The sequence below is a fragment of the Oncorhynchus nerka genome, linkage group LG23 (genome assembly GCF_034236695.1).
Source record: "Oncorhynchus nerka isolate Pitt River linkage group LG23, Oner_Uvic_2.0, whole genome shotgun sequence".
Lineage (NCBI taxonomy): Eukaryota > Metazoa > Chordata > Actinopteri > Salmoniformes > Salmonidae > Oncorhynchus > Oncorhynchus nerka.
The window spans coordinates 21842473-21865619 of NC_088418.1; the positions used below are offsets into that span (position 1 = coordinate 21842473).

The 23147-nt window shown below is 42.3% G+C and overlaps 3 protein-coding genes across 3 annotated transcripts in view; 1 reads left to right on the plus strand and 2 right to left on the minus strand.

Moving 5' to 3' along the window:
• The window catches only part of LOC115106461 (vesicle-fusing ATPase-like), a 50463-nt gene extending 44350 nt beyond the window's left edge, over window positions 1-6113 (minus strand). Inside the window, exon 1 of the mRNA XM_029629227.2 lies at window positions 5990-6113. Within this exon, the coding sequence (XP_029485087.1) occupies window positions 5990-6001 (12 nt within the window). The 5' untranslated portion in view covers window positions 6002-6113. The remainder of the gene's footprint in view (window positions 1-5989) is intronic.
• Window positions 6114-11719: 5606 nt separating this feature from the next.
• LOC115106462 (26S proteasome non-ATPase regulatory subunit 11B-like) lies at window positions 11720-18655 on the minus strand. The gene is made up of 13 exons (XM_029629228.2): window positions 18533-18655; window positions 17661-17762; window positions 16806-17002; window positions 16569-16626; window positions 16079-16273; window positions 14475-14619; window positions 14326-14386; window positions 14143-14205; window positions 13880-14005; window positions 13729-13764; window positions 13530-13581; window positions 13261-13403; window positions 11720-13126 (listed from the first exon to the last, which is right to left on the minus strand). The coding sequence occupies exons 1-12, from the start codon at window positions 18621-18623 to the stop codon at window positions 13261-13263; spliced, it is 1269 nt and encodes a 422-aa protein (XP_029485088.1). The 5' UTR covers window positions 18624-18655; the 3' UTR covers window positions 11720-13126.
• An 899-nt stretch (window positions 18656-19554) lies between these two features.
• Window positions 19555-22748, plus strand: cdk5r1b (cyclin dependent kinase 5, regulatory subunit 1b (p35)). Its single transcript, XM_029629230.2, has 2 exons — window positions 19555-19980; window positions 21604-22748. The coding sequence occupies exon 2, from the start codon at window positions 21840-21842 to the stop codon at window positions 22746-22748; it is 909 nt and encodes a 302-aa protein (XP_029485090.1). The 5' UTR covers window positions 19555-19980; window positions 21604-21839.
• The last annotated feature ends 399 nt before the right edge of the window (window positions 22749-23147 follow it).

Sequence of the window (23147 nt, forward strand, 5' to 3'; positions counted from 1 at the left end):
CACATGCAACACGGCATTCCTAACCTAGCCCACAATGTCTGCTGTGTGGATCGAGCAGTCAACAAGTCAAGCAGTCATTAGAAAGTGTAAGAACATTTCAGCGAGACAACTCAAAGGTGAAATCCATTAAAGTCAAGATAATAGAATTCATTGCCCTTGACAATCATCCATTCTCTGTCGTGGGTGATGTTGGCTTTCGCCGACTGGTCGAGCACCGGTACACACTACCAAGTGTGCTATTTTTCAGATGTTGCCCTACCGGAGTTACACAGTAATAGCGTTACTGATATTAGCTTCACGACATACTATGGAATGCCATTTGGATCTTTGCGTGTCAAAAAAATACAGTAGCACTGTCAAAGCAGTACAGAAAAAGTCTGCAAACAAGTAAACCCCGGACACGAATGATGCGTTTACAGTACCCCGTTGGTAATAAAGCATCATTTGTTCGACTGCAACTTCTGGGGTTGCTAGCTTTAGCTTGGTACCTAGCTAGCACCATTACAACCAGCCTGAAAACAATGACCAGTCGAAACTGCAGTCATTTTCATTATTCTTAGCAATGATTTAGGAAACCTTGTGAGTAAGTATTAGCAAGGTTGCCACTTGTTGTTCGCCTATTGAAATTTAACTTCAGTTCATGAAAATAAATAGCTAGCCAGCTACTTAACCCTGTTGCCCAAAGCTAATGTTATGAGCAGCCAGCTAGCCTCATCTGGCTAGTGAGGCTCGACCGGACCGGGTTGTGTGTTGTGAAGCTAGCCACAATAAGATTTAGGCACAATAGTGGAATTTGCAGTTTACATTCAAAATAAAATTGTAATTGACAGTGATGCAAATTAATACAAAATAGTAGACTCATACTTTTATTTTGAAGGCTAACCGCAAAGTCCACTATTGCGACTAACCCTTATTGTGGCTAGCTTCACATAGATGGGTCCGACCACCATTAATCAAATAAGAACGGTCTTATAAATTCGGGTTATTTTAGATGATGACAACAAGCTATATAGTTAGCTACTGAAACAGACTGTGTCATTTTGCTATGTTTTTGGGGAAGAAAAATGTTTGCATCTATGAGCTAGCTAGCTTTTTTTAATGACCAGCACTGTAGATACGCGAGACAACTCTACCAGCATCATAGCACACATATCAATGAATTGTTGTGACATGAAATACGAGTGATAGTGTAATCAGTGTGATAACTACGTAAAAATGTCTGAAAGTGTTAAATTATTATGTAACGTGCAGTCATATTCAAGTCCTGATTGGTCAAAGAGTGTTATTTGACGTGTATCTTTTTTGACACACAAAGACCCAAACGGCGTTCCATAGAAATCCTGGTTGAGAATGAAACGACTGAACAAATGAACAACGAAACAGCACAGCAAGTAAGTGAAATAAATGGGTTTTGATTCTGTTTTACTGGTAATGGGGACATACGTCCCTGGTGACGCTGGGCCAATTGTGCACCGCCCTATGGGACTCCCGATCATGGCCGGAAGTTATACAGCCTGGATTCGAACCACGGACTGTTGTTACACCTCTTGCCTACGACCGCTGCATCCATGTGTGTGTGTTAACTATTTAACTGTACTAGAATACTTAAAAGGCCGCTAAAATTTTAAATATTGGTTATCGGTATCATTTTTATTGGCAAGGAAAATATTGAATATCGGTATCAGCCAAAAATGTAATATTGGTGCATCACTCATTTCAATCCAAAAAATGGAAGGGGCTTAATGTTTACGGGGTCTTAGTACACTTACCACATATGCTGAGCACTTAATGGAAAACTGTGGAATACTGAGCTCAGTAGGCTGACAGGAGCAAATATCTAGGGCTTTTCACCCTCTAAGGCAAAGAAAGACTTTCTAATGATGTGTGGAACACTAAGAGCACAGTTTTAACTAAGCAGTTTCAATTAAGTTATTGCGAGTTGCAGATTTTGTTAAGGGAATTCTTCACATTCTTTTGAAATGTAATCAGCTCAAAATGAAAAGAAAAAACCTACAGGAAAAACTACACGTGAACAAGACTCTGCTTGATTTAAGTACAGTTAACTGCCAAAATAAAGAACCAAAATAAAGTGTCTGAATAGGGCATGGGCCACCACGAGCCAGAACAGTTTCAATGCATCTTGGCATAGATGGTACAACTGTCTGAAGGTCTATTGGGGAGATGCGACACAATTCTTCCACGAGAAATTCCATTATTTGGTGTTTTGTTGAAGGCGTTGCTTAAACTGGTGCGGTGATTTTCAATGCCTGTGTACAGATGATAAACTGTTTCCACTAGATTCCAAGGCCAGAAAAGGTCCAAAATCTCTAATGTGCTTTTTTGTAATGATAAACACGGTAAACACGGGTGAAATTAGCGCAAGGATGGGGGCCTCTTGTTTCTGTTTTTGAGGAAGGAGACTTCACTTCCTTCTTTTCCAGAACAGAAAAACCTACTGAACGCAGCCGGGCAGGATATGAGATATTATTTTTGGTAAACAAGGAAATTAGTGATGGGTGAAAGCTCAAGCAATTATCCTATTCTTGCAGACAGTTATGCTGACAGCTGCAGCAGGGGCCCCAGTCACATCATAACATTTTGTTATCCACAGATTCCACACATTACAGTCAAAGATGAATCTCCATTTCATATGTGCTACAGTGCCACTGTCAGTCAGTGGATACCCAGATGGCTAGCTAGTCCACATTGTTCATAGAGCTAGAGCGAAAGTGGAAAGCTATAGGTAACATTAAATTACATTTGGACTTCACTATCGGTTGTGCCTCTTTCCAAGCAGTTGGCAATTTCAATGTCACTTTCCTGCTGGTACTAGTGTGTGTGGGCATGGGAGTATCTACACTAGAGTACGTGGACACCCCTTCAAATGAGTGGATTTGGCTTTCGGCCACACCCGTTGCTGACAGGTGTATAAAATCAAGCACACAGCCATGCAATCTACATAGACAAACATTGGCAGTAGAATGGCTCGTACTGAAGAGCTCAGTGACTTTCGAATTGGCATCTCCAACAAGTCTGTTTGTAAAATTTATGCCCTGCAAGAGCTACCCCGGTCAACTGTCCGTGCTGTTATTGTGAAGTGGAAACGTCTAGGAGCAACAACGGCTCTTCCGTATAGTGGAAGGCCACACAAGCTCACAGAACGGGACCACCGAACGCTGAAGCACATAGCGTGTAAAATTCATCTGTCCTCGGTTGCAACACTCACTACTAAGTTTCAAAACTGCCTCTGGAAGCAATTTCAGCACAATAACTGTTTTCGGGAGCTTCATGAAATGGGTTTCCATGGCCGAGTAGCAGCACCCAAGCCTAAGATCACCATGCGCAATGCCAAGTGTCGGCTGGAGTGGTGTAAAGCTCGCCACCATTGGACACTGGAGCAGTGGAAATGTTTTCTCTGGGGTGATGAATCACGCTTCACCATCTGGCAGTTCAATGGACAAATCTGGGTTTGGATCATGCCAAGACAACGCTACCTGTCCCAATGCATAGCGCCAACAGTGAAGTTTGGTAGAGGAAGTACAATGTTATGTGGCTATTTTTCATGGTTCAGGCTAGGCCCCTTAGTTCCAGTGAAAGGAAAGCTTAATGCTACAGCATACAATGACATTTTAGACAATTCTGTGCTTCCAACTTTGTGGCAACAGTTTGAGGAAGACACTTTACTGTTTCATTGTTACCATTCCATACAGAAATGTTTTTTTGGAGATCAGTGTGGAAGAACTTGATTGGCCTGCACAGAGCACTGACCTCAACCCCACCGAACACCTTTGGAATTAATTGGAACACCGACTGCGAGCCAGGCCTAATCGCCCAACTCAAGATTAAAGCCCAAGATTTTGGAATGAGATGTTCGACAAGCAGGTGTCCATATACTTTTGGCCATGTAGTGTACCTAGCTAGACTGGTCATAAAAGCTACTCAACAAGTTAGCCAGCTGTTAAACCTTGGCAGGCGGGATTTAGAAGAGCGTGGGGCCTAGGATTGAGCCTTGGGGTACTCCCTTGGTGACAGGCAGTGGCTGAGACAGCCGTTTTCAGACTTTATACACTGCACTATTTGAGAGAGGTAGTTAGCAAACCAGGCCAAAGACCCCTCAGAGACACCAATACTCATTAGCCCACAAGAATGGAATGGTGTACCCTATCAAAAGCTTCGGCCAAGTCAATAAAAATAGCAGCACAACATTGCTTAGAATCAAGGGCAATGGTGACATCATTGAGGACCTTTAAGGTTGCAGTGACACATCCATAACCTGAGCGGAAACTAGATTTCATACCAGAGAGAATACTATAGACATCAAGAAAGCCAGCCAGTTGATTATTGACACATTTTTCCAACACTTTTGATAAACAGGGCAAAATAGAAATAGGCCTATAACAGTTAGGATCAGCTTGATCTCCCCCTTTAAATAAAGGACGAACCGTGGCTGCCTTCCAAGCAATGGGAACCTCCCCAGAAAGGAGAGACAGGTTAATAAGGTCTGAGATAGGCTTGCTGGTGATAGGGGTAGCAACCGTAAAGAAGAAAGGGTCTAAACCATCTGACCCAGATGTTTTTTTGGAGTAAAGTTTCAGGAGCTCCACTAGCACCTCAGATTGAATGCAAGGGAAGCCAGCTATCATTTGGCCTCCCTTGATAAAAAAAAATATAAAAAAAAAAATAGCCAATCACCATTGCGCTAAACTGATTGAGCTCAACTGTGAATGGTCTTGGCACACCAACAACAACAAAAAAATGTCAAGGGAAGCCAGTTTGGATGTGGCTTCACACCAAGCACACCAAAAGCAAAACTACATTTACAGAAAAAACTTTTATTGTTATATCATGTTGTGTCGTTGTCCTCCATTGGCTACCTAGCTAGCTAAAATTGTCCCTTTCCTAAATTACCCATGGATGGAGATAGGGACTTGAACTTGTGGTTTTACCTACTTCTCCGTACTGATTATAACAGCGATTTGGATCCAACCATAAATTCAAACATTGTGCCAGAGGGTAGAAGTTCAATATATAGCTAGATGTAGTAGGCTAACACTAATGTTAACTAGCTGGCCTGGCGCATCGTTGCCCATGAAAGGAAGTTAGGCCAGCGAGCAAGCATTTTAGCCTAGGATAACAAAAACTAAGTGTGTACTGTATGACAGTCATAGACCGGTTCGGCGACATGAAAGACAGGATGGCATTAATTGGCATTTCTCTACAAGTAGGGTGAGTGAACATGTTTTTTCTACTTGCGTACACACACACACAGAAATCAGTCCATGGACAGCTACATCATATTAGTTTACATTGATTGGCCCAAATTGTTTTTGGTATATTTTAGTTGTCACTGTATTAGAATAAGCATAAGTTATTTGATGATGTTGAAATATTGAGTTGAAATGGTGCTGGAATAGTGGAGGCAGCTCCTGTTTTCTTTGCAACTTTCGGTAACTCTCCATGGCTCAATCGATAGTTGTTTAAGTAGTCCGAAAAATGCTTAATGCTTTTGTGGACTTGTGGACACCGGACAGATGTTGTTTTGTGATGAAACAACGGTGTGGTTGAAGTTATTCTGCCACTGGGTCTTATTGCCTCGACTTTAGGTCTATATCACGGTGGCAAGGCATATGAACTAACAGGTTATAGAGTAAACAACGCAACTATCACAACACATAGGTTGTAATATGGCTTTATTTTTCTGGCTTGGCTTCCCAGTTATTTTACCCCCGCACCGGTACTCGCATTGTGTTGCTAGCAAGCTAGATATTGCATGGCTTGCAGTCACTGAGGTATGCTCGCAGTGGACACTGGTCATAAAATACTCGGTCTTCCGGGCTAAGATTTGAATTACGTAAATTGCTCTGCCACACAGGCTAGTGAGTTGGAGGTAGTAGCAGATGCTGAAAAATCCTTAAAACACAGCATTGTTATCATTCTCGCCAATGTGTAAATATGTTTAACTAAAGCCATTTACTTAAAGGAAACTCACCCGGCCGGCCATCTTGGTGTTTGTTGTCGTTTTTCAAATGCAATTCAGCATAAAAGTTCCCAACACTGCTGTCAGCACAACCGTGCGTTGAACTCTCCTACAGGCTTGAAAAATGGAGTGGGCGGGATCGACGTTGCTTATGAAGTGATGTCATCACGTACACGTTGGCGACGAAATCTTTGACCAAGATACTCAAGTGACCGCTCTAACAATGAAAAAATAAAAATGGAAGGAAGTCGGGAGGAGGCAAGATCAAGTGGGACCATTCTAGCCAATGAGGGGGCAGATACGTGTGCATTAAAGGCACAAATCTGATATAAAGTGCGTTGTTTCAAAGTTGCCGGGATGTCACATGTCCTATTTATAGCAGTACATTTTTATTTGTATTTATTTAACCTTTATTTAACTAGGCAAATCAGTTAAGAACAAATTCTTATTTACAATGATGGCCTACCAAAAGGAAAAAGACCTCCTGCGGGGACGGGGGCTGGGATTAAAAAATTTAAATAAATGAATAAATAACATATAAATATAGGACAAAACACACATCACGCCAAGAGAGACGACACAACACTACATAAAGAGAGACCTAAGACAACAACCTAGCAAGGCAGAAACACATGAGAACACAGCATGGTAGCAACACAAAACATGGTACAATCATTAAGGGGCACAGACAACAGCACAAAGGGCAAGAAGGTAGAGACAATACATCACGCAAAGCAGCCACAACTGTCAGTAAGAGTGTCCAGGATTGAGTCTTTGAATGAAGATATTGAGATAAAACTGTCCAGTTTGAGGTTTTGTTGCAGCTTGTTCCCATTCGCTAGCTACAGCGAAGTGAAAAGACGAGCGACCGAGGGATGTGTGCGTTTTGGGGACCTTTAACAGAATGTGACTGGCAGAACAGGTGTTGTATATGGAGGATGAGGGCTGCAGAAGATATCTCAGATAGGGGGGAGTGAGGCCTAAGAGGGTTTTATAAATAAGCATCAACCAGTGGGTCTTGCGACGGGTATACAGAGATGACCAGTTTACAGAGGAGTATAGAGTGCAGTGATGTGTCCAATGAGGAGATTTGGTGGCAAATCTGATGACAGAATGATAAAGAACATCTAGGCGCTCGAGCACACCCTTACCTGCTGATCTATAAATTATGTCTCAGTAATCTAGCATGGGTAGGATGGTCATCTGAATCAGGGTTAGTTTGGCAGCTGGGGTGAAAGAGGAGCGATTACGATAGAGGAAACCAAGTCTAGATTTAACTTTAGCCTGCAGCTTTGATATGTGCTGAGAGAAGGACAATGTACTGTCTAGCCAAACTCCCAAGTACTTGTATGAGGTGACTACCTCATGCTCAGAGGTAGTAATCACACCTGTGGGGAGAGGCACATTCTTCTTACCAAACCACATTACCTTTGTTTTGGAGGTGTTCAGAACAAGGTTAAGGTTACAAAAAGCTTGTTGGACACCAAGAAAGCTTTGTTGTAGAGCATTTCAAACTAAATCCGGGGAGGGGCCAGCTGAGTATAAGACTGTATCATCTGCATATAAATGGATGAGAGAGCTTCCTACTGCCTGAGCTTTGTTGTTGATGTAAATTGAGAAGAGCGTGGGGCCTAGGATTGAGCCTTGGGGTACTCCCTTGGTGACAGGCAGTGGCTGAGACAGCCGTTTTCTGACTTTATACACTGCACTATTTGAGAGAGGTAGTTAGCAAACCAGGCCAAAGACCCCTCAGAGACACCAATACTCCTTAGCCCACAAGAATGGAATGGTGTACCCTATCAACAGCTTCGGCCAAGTCAATAAAAATAGCAGCACAACATTGCTTAGAATCAAGGGCAATGGTGACATCATTGAGGACCTTTAAGGTTGCAGTGACACATCCATAACCTGAGCGGAAACTAGATTTCATACCAGAGAGAATACTATAGACATCAAGAAAGCCAGCCAGTTGATTATTGACACATTTTTCCAACACTTTTGATAAACAGGGCAAAATAGAAATAGGCCTATAACAGTTAGGATCAGCTTGATCTCCCCTTTAAATAAAGGACAAACTGTGGCTGCCTTCCAAGCAATGGGAACCTCCCCAGGAAGGAGAGACGGGTTAATAAGGTCTGAGATAGGCTTGCCGATGATAGGGGTAGCAACCGTAAAGAAGAAAGGGTCTAAACCATCTGACCCAGATGTTTTTTTGGAGTAAAGTTTCAGGAGCTCCTCTAGCACCTCAGACTCAGTGACTACCTGCAGGAAGAAACCTTGTAGCGGGGCATTCCTAACAACCTAAGCATTACGGAACTTATATTAGATCAAATAAGCCTCACACATTAAATACACCATTACATTTTTGGGGACCAAATTCAACACTATAATTGAGCTTCATTCAAACAATCCGCTTGGTGAGAAAAAAAGAAGAAACACCACATGCAGATTTTGGGCCCAGTTATCCCTCTCGCTTCACCTCTTCCTCTCTGTACAAACCCACTGGGCATCTTTGCCAGTAATCCACAGATACAATACGTACATTTACACAGTAGTGTAAATTGCTTAAGTAAAACTACTTTCAAGTACTACTTAAGTATTTTTTTTTTGGGGGTATGTACTCGACTTTACTATTTACATTTTTGACAACTTTTAGTTTTACTACATTCCTAAAGAAAATAATGTACTTTTTATTCCATACATTTTCCCTGACACCCAAAAGTACCTGTTACATTTCGAATGCTTAGCAGGACAGGAAATTGTCAAATTCATGCACTTCTCAAGAGAACATCCCTGGTCATCCCTACTGCCTCTGATCTGACTGACTCACTAAAAACAAATGCTTAGCTTGTAAATCATGTCTGAGTGTTGGAGTGTGCCCATGGCTATCTTTAATTTGTTTAAAAAAAATAATACACTTATCCCATTTGGTTTGGTTAGTATAAGGAATGTGAAGTGATTTATACTTTTATTTTGATACTTAAGTATATTTTAGCAATTACATTTACTTTTGATAGTTAATATCACAGCCATATCACAAACCCCCAAGTTGTGTGAGGTTCTGTGTTATGCACTATATCCCGTTACCATATCATATGTGATGGAATATTATTTGCTGTTGGGTGTATGTGTTATGCAACATAGGGTGGCATGGTAGCCTAGTGGTTAGAGCGTTGGACTAGTAACCGGAAGGTTGCAAGTTCAAACCCCCGAATCTGTCGTTCTACCCCTGAACACTGTTCCTAGGCCGTCATTGAAAATAAGAATTTGTTCTTAACTGACTTGCCTAGTTAAATAAAAAAACATTGTTAACAGTTTCAAGGCCATGGGCCTTTCTTGTGATGGAAAAATACAGAATAACATAAAAATGGACACATACAGAACATTGTGTAGGGATCAAACAGTGTTTTGTTAGATAACAGGAGCCAGGTGTGTGATAACTGTATCGAGTGCATGGGCGCATAGATATTCTACACAATGACTGACCGCTGAAGCGCCTAGGGGGCTGGGACCAGCTCGTATGCCAACAATCAACGATAGGCTGAGTGAGTTTAAACCACGCCCAGTCTCTACTCTGACAGGCCGGCTCGGAAGCAGGAACTACTTCTGTCAGAGTATATTATAATAACTTTGTCAGGAACAAGTCAGTTTGCCCTGCGAGGTGTGACAGAGAGCCCGTATATACGAAAATTGCATTTGCCACTTATTGCTTAGCTAATAAAAAGTACATAGTATGCAATTCGGTGACTCAGTGTCATACTTATCCTGATACCAGATTCGATTGACGAAAGCCTTAACAGTTGCCTTATTGCTATTATAAACTGGTTACCAACGTAATTAGAGCAGTAAAAATACATGTTTTGTTTGACCCCTGGTATACGGTCTGATATACCACGGCTGTTAGCCAATCAGCATTCAGGTCTCGAACCACCCAGTTTATAATACACAAATGACCACCGGCTAAATCTATGACATTAAAATGGCTATTTACTCTGTTTCGTCTGAGTGCGCAATCCAGTCTCATCAGCCTAGGCAGGGAAGTTATAAACTTGATCTCCGCTATAAAAAGCATCTAGACTTTATCTCACATTTCTTTTAGACTAACATTTCGTTTTCTACAGGGGAGATTTGTATAAACCGTATTGTCTGTCTCCCCGGCATTTGCAACATTGTTTCAATATTCAAATTCTATCTACAACTGTCCCATAGTAATGAAAGTGTAGGGATCGGGACGAGAGAGAAGGCAGCGTTTCTCAGCCAGTCGAAATGATGAATCAGCTGGCATCATTTTTATGGATATATACAGAGAAAAGTCAATTGAATTGACTCAATTGAAAACAGGTTAAACTAAACGAAGTGCAGCTAGTTTGCAGTCTTTCCAGCTTCAGTTCTAAGTTATTGTGTTAGCTGTGTTGTTGGCTAGCTCCTCTGAACAACAGTGTCCTGACGACAGCATATTTTCTATGCCAGGCGAAATCGTGCCTCATTAGCTCATTGTTATGGTCTCCAAATAAATGTCAGACGAAAACGGCTTAAACATGCAGCTACTTTGCGGTTATTCTGGCTGCACTTTTTGACGTGACTGTAAATTAGCCGTAGTTGGCTAGCTAGCAAGCAAGGGATAAGACCGTTGCCAGTCAGTATGACAAGGGAACATTTAGAACGAAGGACTGTCGCGTCAATAGCAACAATGATTTGTGTCGGGACTATACCTCGTGGAAGGATGAAATAGTACGAATACATTAATCAAAATAACGTTTTTAATGAAAATATGTCATCATAATTTGAATATGTTTGAAAAGTCAAATGGAAAAGTGAATACCTTATTGCAAATAGGCTGATCCATTGATCATCACTAATCAATCATCAAAACACTAAAACAGAAGAGAGAACTCAAACATTTTTGGAAAAAAAAGAGATTTATTTTGAACTCATCTGAACATCAGATATACTCGGTAATTGTTGGTCAGCAAGAACCGTTTGTACATTTGATATTGATGTGTATAGAAATCCAAAACAAGCAACAATACTTTTTTGGGGTTTGGAAAACTGGGTGAAGCGGTTGGATGGCTTTAGGGGCTATATTACATACCTGTCAAATATACATTTAAAATAAAAATACACAAAAGTTGCTTGAGGGGCCAAGGTAGATGTGTTATATCTACTCTATTTTTCATAAAAATGTTGGACACTTTCTGTAAACAATAAAATAGGTCCATCATGTTTCTGCTCAATGTTATACCTACATGTACATGACATCTATTCACCTCAAGCTTTTAGTTTAAAATTGCATTTTGTCAAAATCGTTCATCTCAAAATGAATGGATTCACACATATAGGCCCTGTGTAACAGATAGAGATGTGGACTTCCTTGAAATGGGACTTCCACTAGTGAAAGTGTTTAATGGCTGTGCTTTTTGTCAGCATACTGAAACACTGAAATGCTTCACTGACAACAAGAGGGGAAAAAGCTTGATTTCACTTCAGTGCAGTTTATGGCACTTTAATATTGGAGAACTCTGGTGCACAAGAAACAGAAGTCATGAACTCTACGTAATGATGAACCGTCTGAACCAAAACTTGAGCGAAAACAGAATATCATGGTCTTATCCAGTGCATAAACACCATGTCAGAATCCAAAACCTTCCCTTTTCAACTCAATGACCACATTTCATTTCACAAACAGGTTCATAAAATGTTTACATTGTACATCTGTAAAAAACAAAAAAAACAATCCAAAGCTGTCATTGAAATTGTGTTTTAATGCCCTTTGGGACGAGGCCATTTTCCAACACAGGAACATTTGCCCAACAGGAGTAAAGACAATACAGAACACCATCAGTTCTCCTATACAGTATTCATAACCCTCTAATGCAGTTCACAACATGGTAATCCCAGAGTTGGACAGGGATTCTTCCTACTGCATACACTTCTCTTCCCTTTCATTTTAGTCTCTTTCCTTCCACCCAGTAAGCAACTAGGAGACATTCATTATTCACCACCCAGTTGAAGCTGCTAGTCCTAGCAGACATTTACTTCCAAGGCCTTGGTCTATTAGACCTTCATTTCAACAATGGGCACCCAACATCCTACCCCTATTACCTCAGCACAAGAGCACATCAGAGGGCTAAAATAGCCCAATTGAACTTGACCAAGGTCAGTGATATTTTTTTCCAAGAGGCAGACAAAAACATTAAAAATACAAAATATTTATTTTTGAAAATGACAAATGAAACGAAACAATTGTTTGGTTACTAGCATACCACACTAGGGCTAGGCAATAACAATGGATAATCGTTCACTTCGGTTCAGACAGACGCTCAGAGGCAAATCAATAAATCTCACATTTCTGCACCCCTAAATTATGTTGCAGCCAAACGTTGAGGCAAAGCAAAGGGCCGAAAAGGGGCCACTGGCATTGTGAAATGGCATCCATTCTGCTCTATGTACTTAAGAAGGGGACAAATAGTGTCAGGCAATTTATTTTAGTTACAAAACAAACGCAATCCAAATGAAGTGAGGTTGACAACCATTTGAAATGTCATGTAGAGGAATTGGACTGACTGTTGGCATGGATATGATGAGAACAGCAAGAGCTAGAGGGAGCTCTTTGACCAAATGTAAGTGCCGGGATATCCCAATATTTTCTAACCTACCTCCAACTAGCTAAAAACCATGTGCTTTAGAAAGATATGAACAGAGGGGGGGGGGGGGGGAAGAGACCGCCTTGACCAAAAGCCTTGTCCCTGCATGTAAAAGAAGCGGGATTGGTGGCGCTTGCTTGTGGTCGATATTGCACCTTTGTGGGTGATAACGGAGTCAGCTGGAGGCTTTATAAGCCCAATCTTTATTCTACAGGAGATAAACGTGTATTTAATCTTTCTTAATATTTTGTGGTTGTACAATATTCCCTGATGGCCTGCTGTGGCCGATGAGATTTTAACAGAATCCTAAAAGAAAAGAAGAAGGGATTATGAAATTGTCCATTGAGGGTGAACTTTCATGAGGGGGAACCGGGAATCCTGTTTTTGTTGCAGTTTGTTGTGGGACTTGTTGTTTTGTCACTCTCCCTTGTCCCTTTCTTAAAATGTTACACACGCTGGTCACACACACATCCGCCACTGTGCTGCTGTGGTCTCGCCATTTGTTCTGAGGACGAAAAAGACAAGATCTACAAGTAAGCACAGTGGTTTAAAAAGTCTTCCTTTGCTGTTTGAAAGGATTGCAGTGAGTTGTGCAATCTGACAGAACATGTGACATGTGTCTCTCTTGAGGAGCCCTACCTATGTTAGCTTCTTCGCTTTGTTGTAAAGCGAGTCCACAACTTTGCTCATGTTCTGAATAGTTTCCAGGGCCGCGCCATAAGTCTTGTCCACAGGTGGCTCGTCAAATATGATCAAGACACCCTCGCCTTGGTCCAGGATCCCTATAATGAGTCATACAGGCATTTTAGAAGACATTTACATTTCACTGAACGAAAGAAGCGCAACAAAAGTAGAGTTATGATACAGTCGTTTATACCAGGCTGGTACCAACCAAACCGGCAATTTACCATGAAACTTCTTGTCCAGGATCATCTGTGACAATTTCCTCTCGACATCCGCCTGAGGGAAATGAAACATATCCAATGATTACTGACAACATTGAGAGCTGTACATGGATCACGGGATAGAAGACTTCCGATGTGTCACTCTTGTACCACAGGACTGAATACTTCAAATATGAAGATATTAAAGAAGAAACCTCCATACCTTTGAAAGTTTGATGAGACCTGATATGTGTTCAATCTGGGGGGGAAAGCAACGCCATAAAGGATTACGATTTAAGGGTGGTTAGCCTCACCAAAAAAAAAAGAAGAAGAAAAAAGCAATATTAAAAGGTACCCAGATGAACGTGCTGTACCTGTACTCTGGAGAAGGGTTCGATGACACGGATAAGGTTCCCTTCCAGCAGGTTGTCATACAGCGTGGCCAGGTGGGTTCTGATGATGGGGTCGTCCCTCAACTCTGCTTTGTATTCCGTAAGGGCCTAGAAAGATAAAGGGAGGAATAGGAGGAGAGAAAGAGAAGAGGGTTAGAAGGGAGGACACAAATGGGCCTGGCACAATAGAGATCCTCAGAGAAACAAACATAGCAGCAAAAATGAGGGCTAAAGGAAGGTCTTACCTTTTCAAAGTCGGCTAATGATCTGTTCTTGCTGGCTTGTGCAACGCATTTCAGTGCATCCGTCTGCAGAGGGAGGGAGGAAGCGACCACGGTCAGCCAGGTACCAACCAATTTAAACGGATTACACAATGCAAGTTGAGAAAGACCGCCCAACTGCCCCCCACAAAAATCGTGGGCTCTTACCTGTCGGCCCGCATGCCGCAGGGCCAGTTTTCCGCTAATCAGAGACTGCACCTCTTCTGGTCTGAAAGAGAACAGCAACAGAGGGTCAACCAAGCCGTACCTGTATGCTTCATATCATTGCAACACAGAAAGGAGGTGGTATCACTCACAGGCTAAGCATGATCTTGCAGAGCAGCATGTATTTGAGACCGGTGATGGCTTTAGGGTGGTCGATGGAGTCGTAGCCCTCGAAGGCCTCAAAGAAGTAGGAGTAGGCAGTCTTCCAGTCCTTCTCCGAAGCCGCATGGACGATCCCTGCAGGTGAGGAAGCACGGTCAGTCGTTCACACTAAGCATGGCACTTTTCCACCTCAACACACAGCTCTTCTTCATTTGGGTCAGTAAACTAATATTGGGTTTTACAAATGAAGAAGACAGTAGCTAGTTTTCCATCCAATTAGCAACCGATTTTCATGTGAATTTTCTCAAATCTGCTTAAAAAGGAGCATTTTCCCACCAGAGATGTTTCCATCAAATTAACTTAAAGAGAAAAGGCCGTGGGTGACGTAGTGCACATAAAAATAACTTTTGCTGTTAAATTTCCATGTGCGGAATAAAAAACACAATTTAAATGGGTTTCCATCACATTTTTAACTCCACTGATGGTTTTGTTCGAAAAATGTGTTATATTTATTAGGATCCCCATGATCCCCACTAGTAAAAGCTAGTCGTACTGCTAGTCTTACTGGGGTCCAAAACATAAAAGAGGACAGACAAAATACTTCATAATTTAATGTGCCCACTCTGACCTTGGCACGTGCGTTCTAGCCAACAGCTCGCAGATACAGTAGAAAATAGCCTACTACATGAGATTATTATGGACAAAAGAGTGAGATTATTTTATTTGTCAAATTGCAAGCAAATAAATAGAAATAAATGTTTTATTGTCAGACACACCAGATAGATACAGTGAAATGTGTTGTTGTACAGGGTCAGCCATAGTAGTACAGCGCCCCTGGAGCAAATTAGGGTTAATTAAGTGCCTCGCTCAAGGGCACAGACCGATTTTTCACCTTGTCGGCTCGGGTATTCGAACCAGCAATATTTCGGTTTCTAGCCCAATGCTTTAACCGCTAGGCTACCTGCCGCACTAAGCATCGATCATTATGTCACCAGAATTAGACCCTGAATATTTATTGAAAAGGAGCATCAAACTAATCACTGTGCACTTTCACCAACCTGTGAAGTTCATAACTTATTTCATCTGTAGCCTGAATGTTTTCCTTAGTCTTAGTGGGAAGTCCACACAACAACATATCGCGCGACTACAAGGTTACTTCGATACGATAGTTATTATAGCATTTCCACCGCCATTTCTCATGTTTATTAATTTTACTGAGATCCCACCTTGTCTAGCGTATTTAGTTTTTTTCGACATTTGGAAAGTTTACGGAAAAATGTTCCGTTTCCACCAGGCCCGTCGTGACATTTTTTATCCAATATGTACTTTACTCGTAAAAAGTCTGGATGGAAACCTGATTAATGACTCGCTGAAATGTCTGGTAAATGGATAAACACTGTGCACATAAGCCCTCTTACTGATTGATTTACAGTTCCATAGATTATTTTATCAGTTGAACAAAACGCATACAAGAGCTCTGAGTGGATGCTATTGTTGTTTCTGCCAAAACAACAGCTTAAGCTACCATTGGTTTCTAAGCCATTGAGGAACACTGTAGGAGGCTCGGGATGGAGGCTTGTTCACTGGGACTGACCTGACATCATGTCCAGGGCGGCCTGCAGCTTGGGGGGACAGTAGATTCCATTGGCCGTAGTGCGGGCGGATGTGAGGGCGGCGCGGGCCTTGGGCAGGTTGCTAAGCGCGTGGTACGTCTTGCTCTCCTGCAGCTGCACCTCCACCAGCAGCGCCTTGTCGTCCATCTTCTTCAGCTCATGGAGCAGCTGGGTGCCTGAACACCAGAGAAACAATCTACCTTACTTTGGAGATACCACAGCTTCTGTATACAGTATGTGGTCCACAACCCTGGTGTTGAGGAATATCAAAGTTCAATGTCATCATGACTCGAATTGTTTGACTCCTCATCACAAAGCTTCCAGGAGAATGGGATACTGAGTTCTGCTACATAGCTATGGGTAAACATATCCAAGCATTGCACAATTCTTAGCCCTCCCTGCTCAGACAGATGCTAAGCTCATTTAGCAGGGATAATATTGTCAGTCCATTCAAATGGAGCCGTCACTCACCAAGCGCCAAGGCCTCCTGGTATCTTTTGGTGTCAAAATAGAGTGAAATCAGGCGGGCCTGGAGAAAGGGGAAGATAAATGTGACATTACAACACTCACAGTATAGTGTAAAAATATTAATCATATCACTCTGAGGTGGTAGGAAAATGTGTTGAAAATAACCACGTGAATTTCAGTCTCCAAACTAAAACGCCACCGTATAGGAACAATAGCTTGTCTTTTAGGTGAAGAAGATACCTCCAGAGCCTGCCTGAGGAAGGTCCTCTTCTCCACCTTGGCCCACTCAATGCATTCCAGACACAGATCCACCTCCTGGCCTGTGGCTGCCTCCATGTCCAGGAAGAGGTCCAGCAGGGAGCGGACCAGCCGGGCCGCCTTGGCCTTACTGATGGAGATGAGGAACGGCCGCACAAACTTCAGCAGACCCCCCAACTCTGGAAGAATCACCACAGCAGAAAATAGGGCTAAATGAATAGCAACAGTAAGCATATCTTGTCTACTCAATAAGTCTATCTGTCCAAGGTTCTGTTGTCTACTGTCAAACGAGTGACGTTCGCTTCATAAGCAGTTCTTGTGTACTACAGCAGTGGTTCCAACCAGGGGTACTAGGACCCCAGCGTACTTGGCCTATTTAACCTTTATTTAACTAGGCAAGACAGTTTAGAACAAATTCTTATTTACAGTGACGGCCTAGGAACAGTGGGAACAGGAACACTGCCTTGTACAGGGGCAGAACAACAGATTTGTACCTTGTCAGCATCGGGGATTCGATCCACCAACCTTTCGGTTACTGGCCCAACACTCTAACCACTAGGCTACCTACCTTGAGAAGAATCATAAGAGCATAGGTTTTTTTACTGGTAAAATGCACAAGGTGATTCTTCAGGGGTACCGTCCAGGCAGGGGGAAAAAAATCAGTTGGTGGGACAGTAACCGCCGAAAAAGGTTGGGAACCAGTGTACTACAGAACAGTTAGGCAATGGCACATACAGTGAATCATTGTGAAGTTACTGGATGAATCACCACCAAGTTCCTCAAATTCAACAGCCAGGCAAATAGACCAGATTATGTGTTTGGTGTTTTGAGTCTCACCTGCAGCCTGTCCTGTTTTGGCCAGGAGTGACCCCAGCTCCAGGATGCTCTGTTCTTTAACCCGAACGGATTCTTCATCACTGTCCTGGATATTTCTCCTCACTGTGGGGACAGGGAAAATAATGCACTGATTCACATTGACTATTTAACATACACTGACAGTCTCCTATTCTAAACTATTGCTTGTGTTCCTTATTGTCTTTTTCCGAGTTACTGTTTATCTGGATCAACGAGGCTAACAAGTCAACAGCTAACTGAGGCCCTGTGACTAAGGCAATTTTTTGGACAGCCACATGCTAGTACAAAGCTAGCTACAGAACTGTCAACAAAAGCTAGGTATCTAGCTAGCGAACCGTTAACTAACGATAGCTACGTTAACTTAATGAACAGTGAACTTGATCTCACTGTTAATTTGGTAACGTTAGCAAGCTACCTAGCTAAGTTAGCTGTCATTTTAGAGCATATAGGAAGCTATATTGTAAACACCAAAATGACATAGCTACATCAATGAACTTGAGAATTGAATGGATCTTGGTTAGCTAACTAGCTAGCTGGCTAACGAGCTATAACATAGGGTGCTTGATTAACGTTAGCTAAATAGTAACGTTGAATTGTATTGCGATACTGTTTCATAAAGACAGCATAAATAGTTAGCTAGTTAACGTCTCTTTCCAGTTCATCATGGCCTAGCTAGCTAGCCATCCAGGGACTACCTAGCTTGCTAGCAACCCCACGATTCTACAGTGAGTCAGCACGACACACAAACCGGCTCTTGTCAGTGTATAAAACTGCCTTTGCGATGACTTAAATCAAGCATAAATTCAAAAATAAGACGAGACATTCTCGTCTGAACGCCTACAAACATCACTTACCAATAGAATGTAGAATATCAATAGAGGCGTTACGATCCGTGCTAATAAGAGACTGAGCTCTCTGAAACTCAACCACTGCCGCAGCCGCCATCTTACCTATTCAAAAGCTGCCTGCCTACAACAGTCAAGAATGCGATAGGAAATACGTAAATGAGCTACTCAGATACATCACGAGAGGGAGCCAAATATACTTTCTGGGGATTGTAGTTCAGTATTTTACATTAACCAGTTGATATACATTATAGCACAATGTTCCTATTTTGTCATGCTGACTCATCTTATCAAATAAACTGTAGCAGAATGGCATGATCATTTTACCTGAGACCCCATTCATAATTTACTGTAGGCCTACAGGCCTATTTAATCCAAAGTGGTCTGTTCATGAAATAAGTGAACATTGAGCTGGATGATAGACTATGTGAATTTGTTGGATCATGTGTTTATTTAAAAGATAGGATGTTATGGTAAATTAATACACGCCTATTAGTTCTGTACAATGACAGCTAGACACTTAAAACGGGATGGTGCATCAGAAGAGATTTCATCCTGCACAATTTCAAATAAATGGCCTAAATACATGTTGTTTTTTTTTAAATATCAGGTTATCCCCAAGCTACGTTGTTACGTATGCCCCTCGTTTTAATAGCTTAAATGCGATCTAACGTGTATGTTATTAGTACATACAAATAGTTTTCATGTGGACATTTATTTATTGGCTAGGCCTACCTGTATTGTGTGATTGAAACAACCCTAGTCTACATGCTGAAAACCATGAATTGTTTTTCAAGAAATGGATTTCAGTTCATTGAGTGCATTGTGCTTTGAGTTCATTGAATGTTTGTTGTGATGGGGCGGAGTTGCAAATCTGTATGTAGCCTATCTCCGCTGCGCTGTATCAGCAAAATAAATGGACAGCGCACTACACACTAAAACACTAGTGAATATAGGCTACAAGATATATTGGGTAATTCACCTATTACAAACAGCCTTTGTGACTGCAGCCGCACACAGCTGCAAATTACAGCACCACGGACAGAGCACAGAGCGGCGCCCGACCACTGCCTTTCTCCTTTTTTACACCAGCCACCCTTTCACTAGCCACAAGCTAGTGAGAGCGCAAAGAAACCCTCGAACCCGTATCTCTTGCGCTGAGGACCAAATGCACATCTTCATATCAGCATCCGTTCCATAGTTGCCTACCTACCGCCTGCGCAGCAGAGAGACTGGCGATTCCTTGACAATGTCAAGGTGTGCGGATATTCTGGCTTGATTAACGCCTTTTCTTTTCTTGGATTGTACGGTGTTGTGTTTTTTAACCGCATTTTTCCAAGATGGTTAATAAGGTTTCACCTTGATGTGCACCATATCAAAGGAATTAGCTGTTACTGTTAAAGAAGCCATCACTGCTGTGCTATTATTTGTTTCATTGACTGGAGGAAAAATATCAAGTAAGTATAATATTTTTATATTATTTTATAATGTGTCTAATATCGTAACCTATTTCGAAGGATAACCTGCTGAATTATTGTAAACATCAACATGTAAGAATATAGGCGACACGTCACTGAGAAACATTGGCTATGCTGCCAAATTTGAAGGTATTCTATATTTCTCTGAATAACACTTTGCATAACACGAGGCTACCCATATGCACCATAATAAACATGAGTCATGTCAAAGCGGTTCTTTGGAATTCTGCACCTTTATTAGCAAGCGGACGCTCATTTCAGAACCATGGACAGCAGCCTATGTACACAACCACATAACAGCCTTTGACTCAAAGCTTGCCGCTAAACAAACTGTCTTGATCTTTCAATTAACACGTAAAATAGCTAAACATATTTTAGATTTTCTAACAACTCGACTAGCCTGCTTGAAAGTTTTTTTTGTGGCTATTTCGGTTACGGCTGAATAAATAAAAAAATCTCAACGCACATCATGAGCTGTAGACACATTATTAGTCTAGCCTAAAGATGCAAATGTTGTTATACAACATTATACAAATTCGTTTACATTCGGATTATATTACAAACCTCGTTTTAAAAGTGGATGATTTAGGCTATCAAAGGCGACCTTCACATAAAGGTGTTTACATTTCAGGTTTCCATTTGAAATGGAAGGTGCTAGCCAACTATATAAGCAGGAATGCATCCTTCGTTAGGCTTCAATCGAATGAAATTATGTTCATGTAAATCAGGATGTGAGCGTCGAGCAAAGCATTATTCTTAGAAGAGAAATTTGATATGGGCTGAAAGATGGGCATGCCTTAATCAACAATTGATGAGCCAGATGTGATCTTTTTATAATCGGTATGAATAGTTAAGGGGAAATCTGATTGAAAGTAGCTAACCTGCTCTCGATTTCAATTCAACAGGAGACCACGGTAAACGTTGCTGTAAATTGCGCGGCTGTTAGATTTGTTTGAAAGGTATAGATACGTTTTTACATCGGTTTACTATGCGGATAGTCAGGAAGCAAGCAGTGTTGTTGCCTCAACTAGCTTGTTGTCATTGCTGTCTGATTTGCTGAGCGCTAAGAGACATCATAATATTCCCTGGCATAGGCCCTACATTCACCTATGTATTTTTAAATTCAAATCAATTCAGCTAATTAGACTATTCAATGTGGATGACCGAGCACTTGTCGATATAGAATTTACTGTGTACACATTTATGAAAGCATGTCTGGATGTTTTGGTAATTCCTGTGAATTATTAGAGACAAGCAAGATATCTCAACATAGCCTTCACAGCATCCTTTTATGACATGCTCCTTTATTAGGACAACGCAGACGCTTGATTTCAGGACCTAGGACAGCAGCCGATTTACACAACCATATCAGATTTGAAATCAATGCTTGTCGCCAAACAATTCATCTTTATCTTCAACTAGTAAGAAATATTGAAATATCTTTGGATTAAAAAAAATGTAAAAATCAATATCGCAATCACAGCCGAGATATCTGATTTTCAACAACAAAATGATGTACACACAACCTTAATGTTAATGATACAATGAAAGTGGGAACATGTAGCTACTAGCTACTGAAGCCATGCATTTTGTTTTCCACAGGCACTATTGACCCAGCTGAGAAGAAGAGCTAAGTGCCCAGAGAGAATCTGCTCAGATCAACTCCTAATCCATCCAGCACGTACCTTCCTATCAGGACCTACCGTGGCATTAGATGCCTGAGAGGAACCCACGCTTGTAGCCAGGGTCTCCCAGCTCAGAAGCATTGAGGCCCTCAGGATCTCCCCTGCCATTCTCTCTGGTCTGTCATCCACTAACGAAATTGCTACTCGGTCACCATGGGAACCGTTCTGTCTCTCTCTCCCAGCTACAGGAAGGCGTCCCTCTTCGAAGATGGGCCAGCCACGGTGGGCCACTACACAGCTGTTCAGAATAGCAAGAATGCCAAAGACAAGAACCTGAAGCGTCACTCGCTCATCAACGTTCTGCCATGGAAGCGCATCGTGGCAGTGTCAGCCAAGAAAAAGGGCTCCAAGAAGGTGCAGCCCAACACCACCTATCAGAATAATGTGACCCATCTCAACAACGAGAACCTGAAGAAGTCTCAGTCCTGTGCCAACCTGTCCACCTTCACCCAGGACCAGAGCACCCCAGCCCTCGTCAAGAGCTCCAACAACGCTGTCTCGTCGGTCAAGAAGGCCCCCCTGACCAACTCCAATGCGGCCCCCGGCACGCCCAAAAGAGTGATCGTCCAGGCCTCCACCAGCGAGCTGCTGCGCTGCCTGGGTGAGTTCCTGTGCCGGCGCTGCTACAGACTAAAGCACATGTGTCCCACCGACCCGGTCCTGTGGCTGCGGAGCGTGGACCGCTCGCTGCTCCTCCAGGGCTGGCAAGACCAGGGGTTCATCACCCCGGCCAACGTGGTGTTTGTCTACATGCTGTGCCGCGATGTGGTATCCTCCGAGGTGGCAAACGAACATGAGCTGCAGGCCGTGCTGCTCACCTGCCTCTACCTGTCCTACTCCTACATGGGCAACGAGATCTCCTACCCACTGAAACCCTTCCTGGTGGAGAGCTCCAGGGACATCTTCTGGGACCGCTGCCTGTCCATCATCAACCTGATGAGCACTAAGATGCTTCAGATCAACTCGGACCCGCACTATTTCACCCAGGTGTTTGCCGACCTGAAGAACGAAAGCCAGAAGGAGGAGGAGAGGAGCCGCTTGCTCATTGGTCTGGACCGGTGAGGGCCCTTGGGAGAGGGGCCGGGGAGGGGGCAGGGGCCTACTCCAGTCTGGCATTTCAAAATGGGGGAGGGGGATTGGTTGAGGGAGTAGGAAGAGGGGAGTGGGGAAGTTTTGATGGGAAGAGATTAATTTTGAGGGTTGATATAAGGGTTAATTTGGCATAGATATACCCCAAAAGTTTTTGATTATAAGCATGTTTAACAGCTAACATTACAACAGTTCACTGGAAGAGGGACATGAGAACACAGTTGGATTAAAAACAAATTACATTTTATGGTAAAAATATTATTTATCTCAATTTATCTTAAAACCAACTAATGTTTTTCAAAAGGAAAGAGGATCGTATTTTCACTGCACCTAAGAATGAAAGCTTTTGACACCTAAAAAAATGCCAGACTT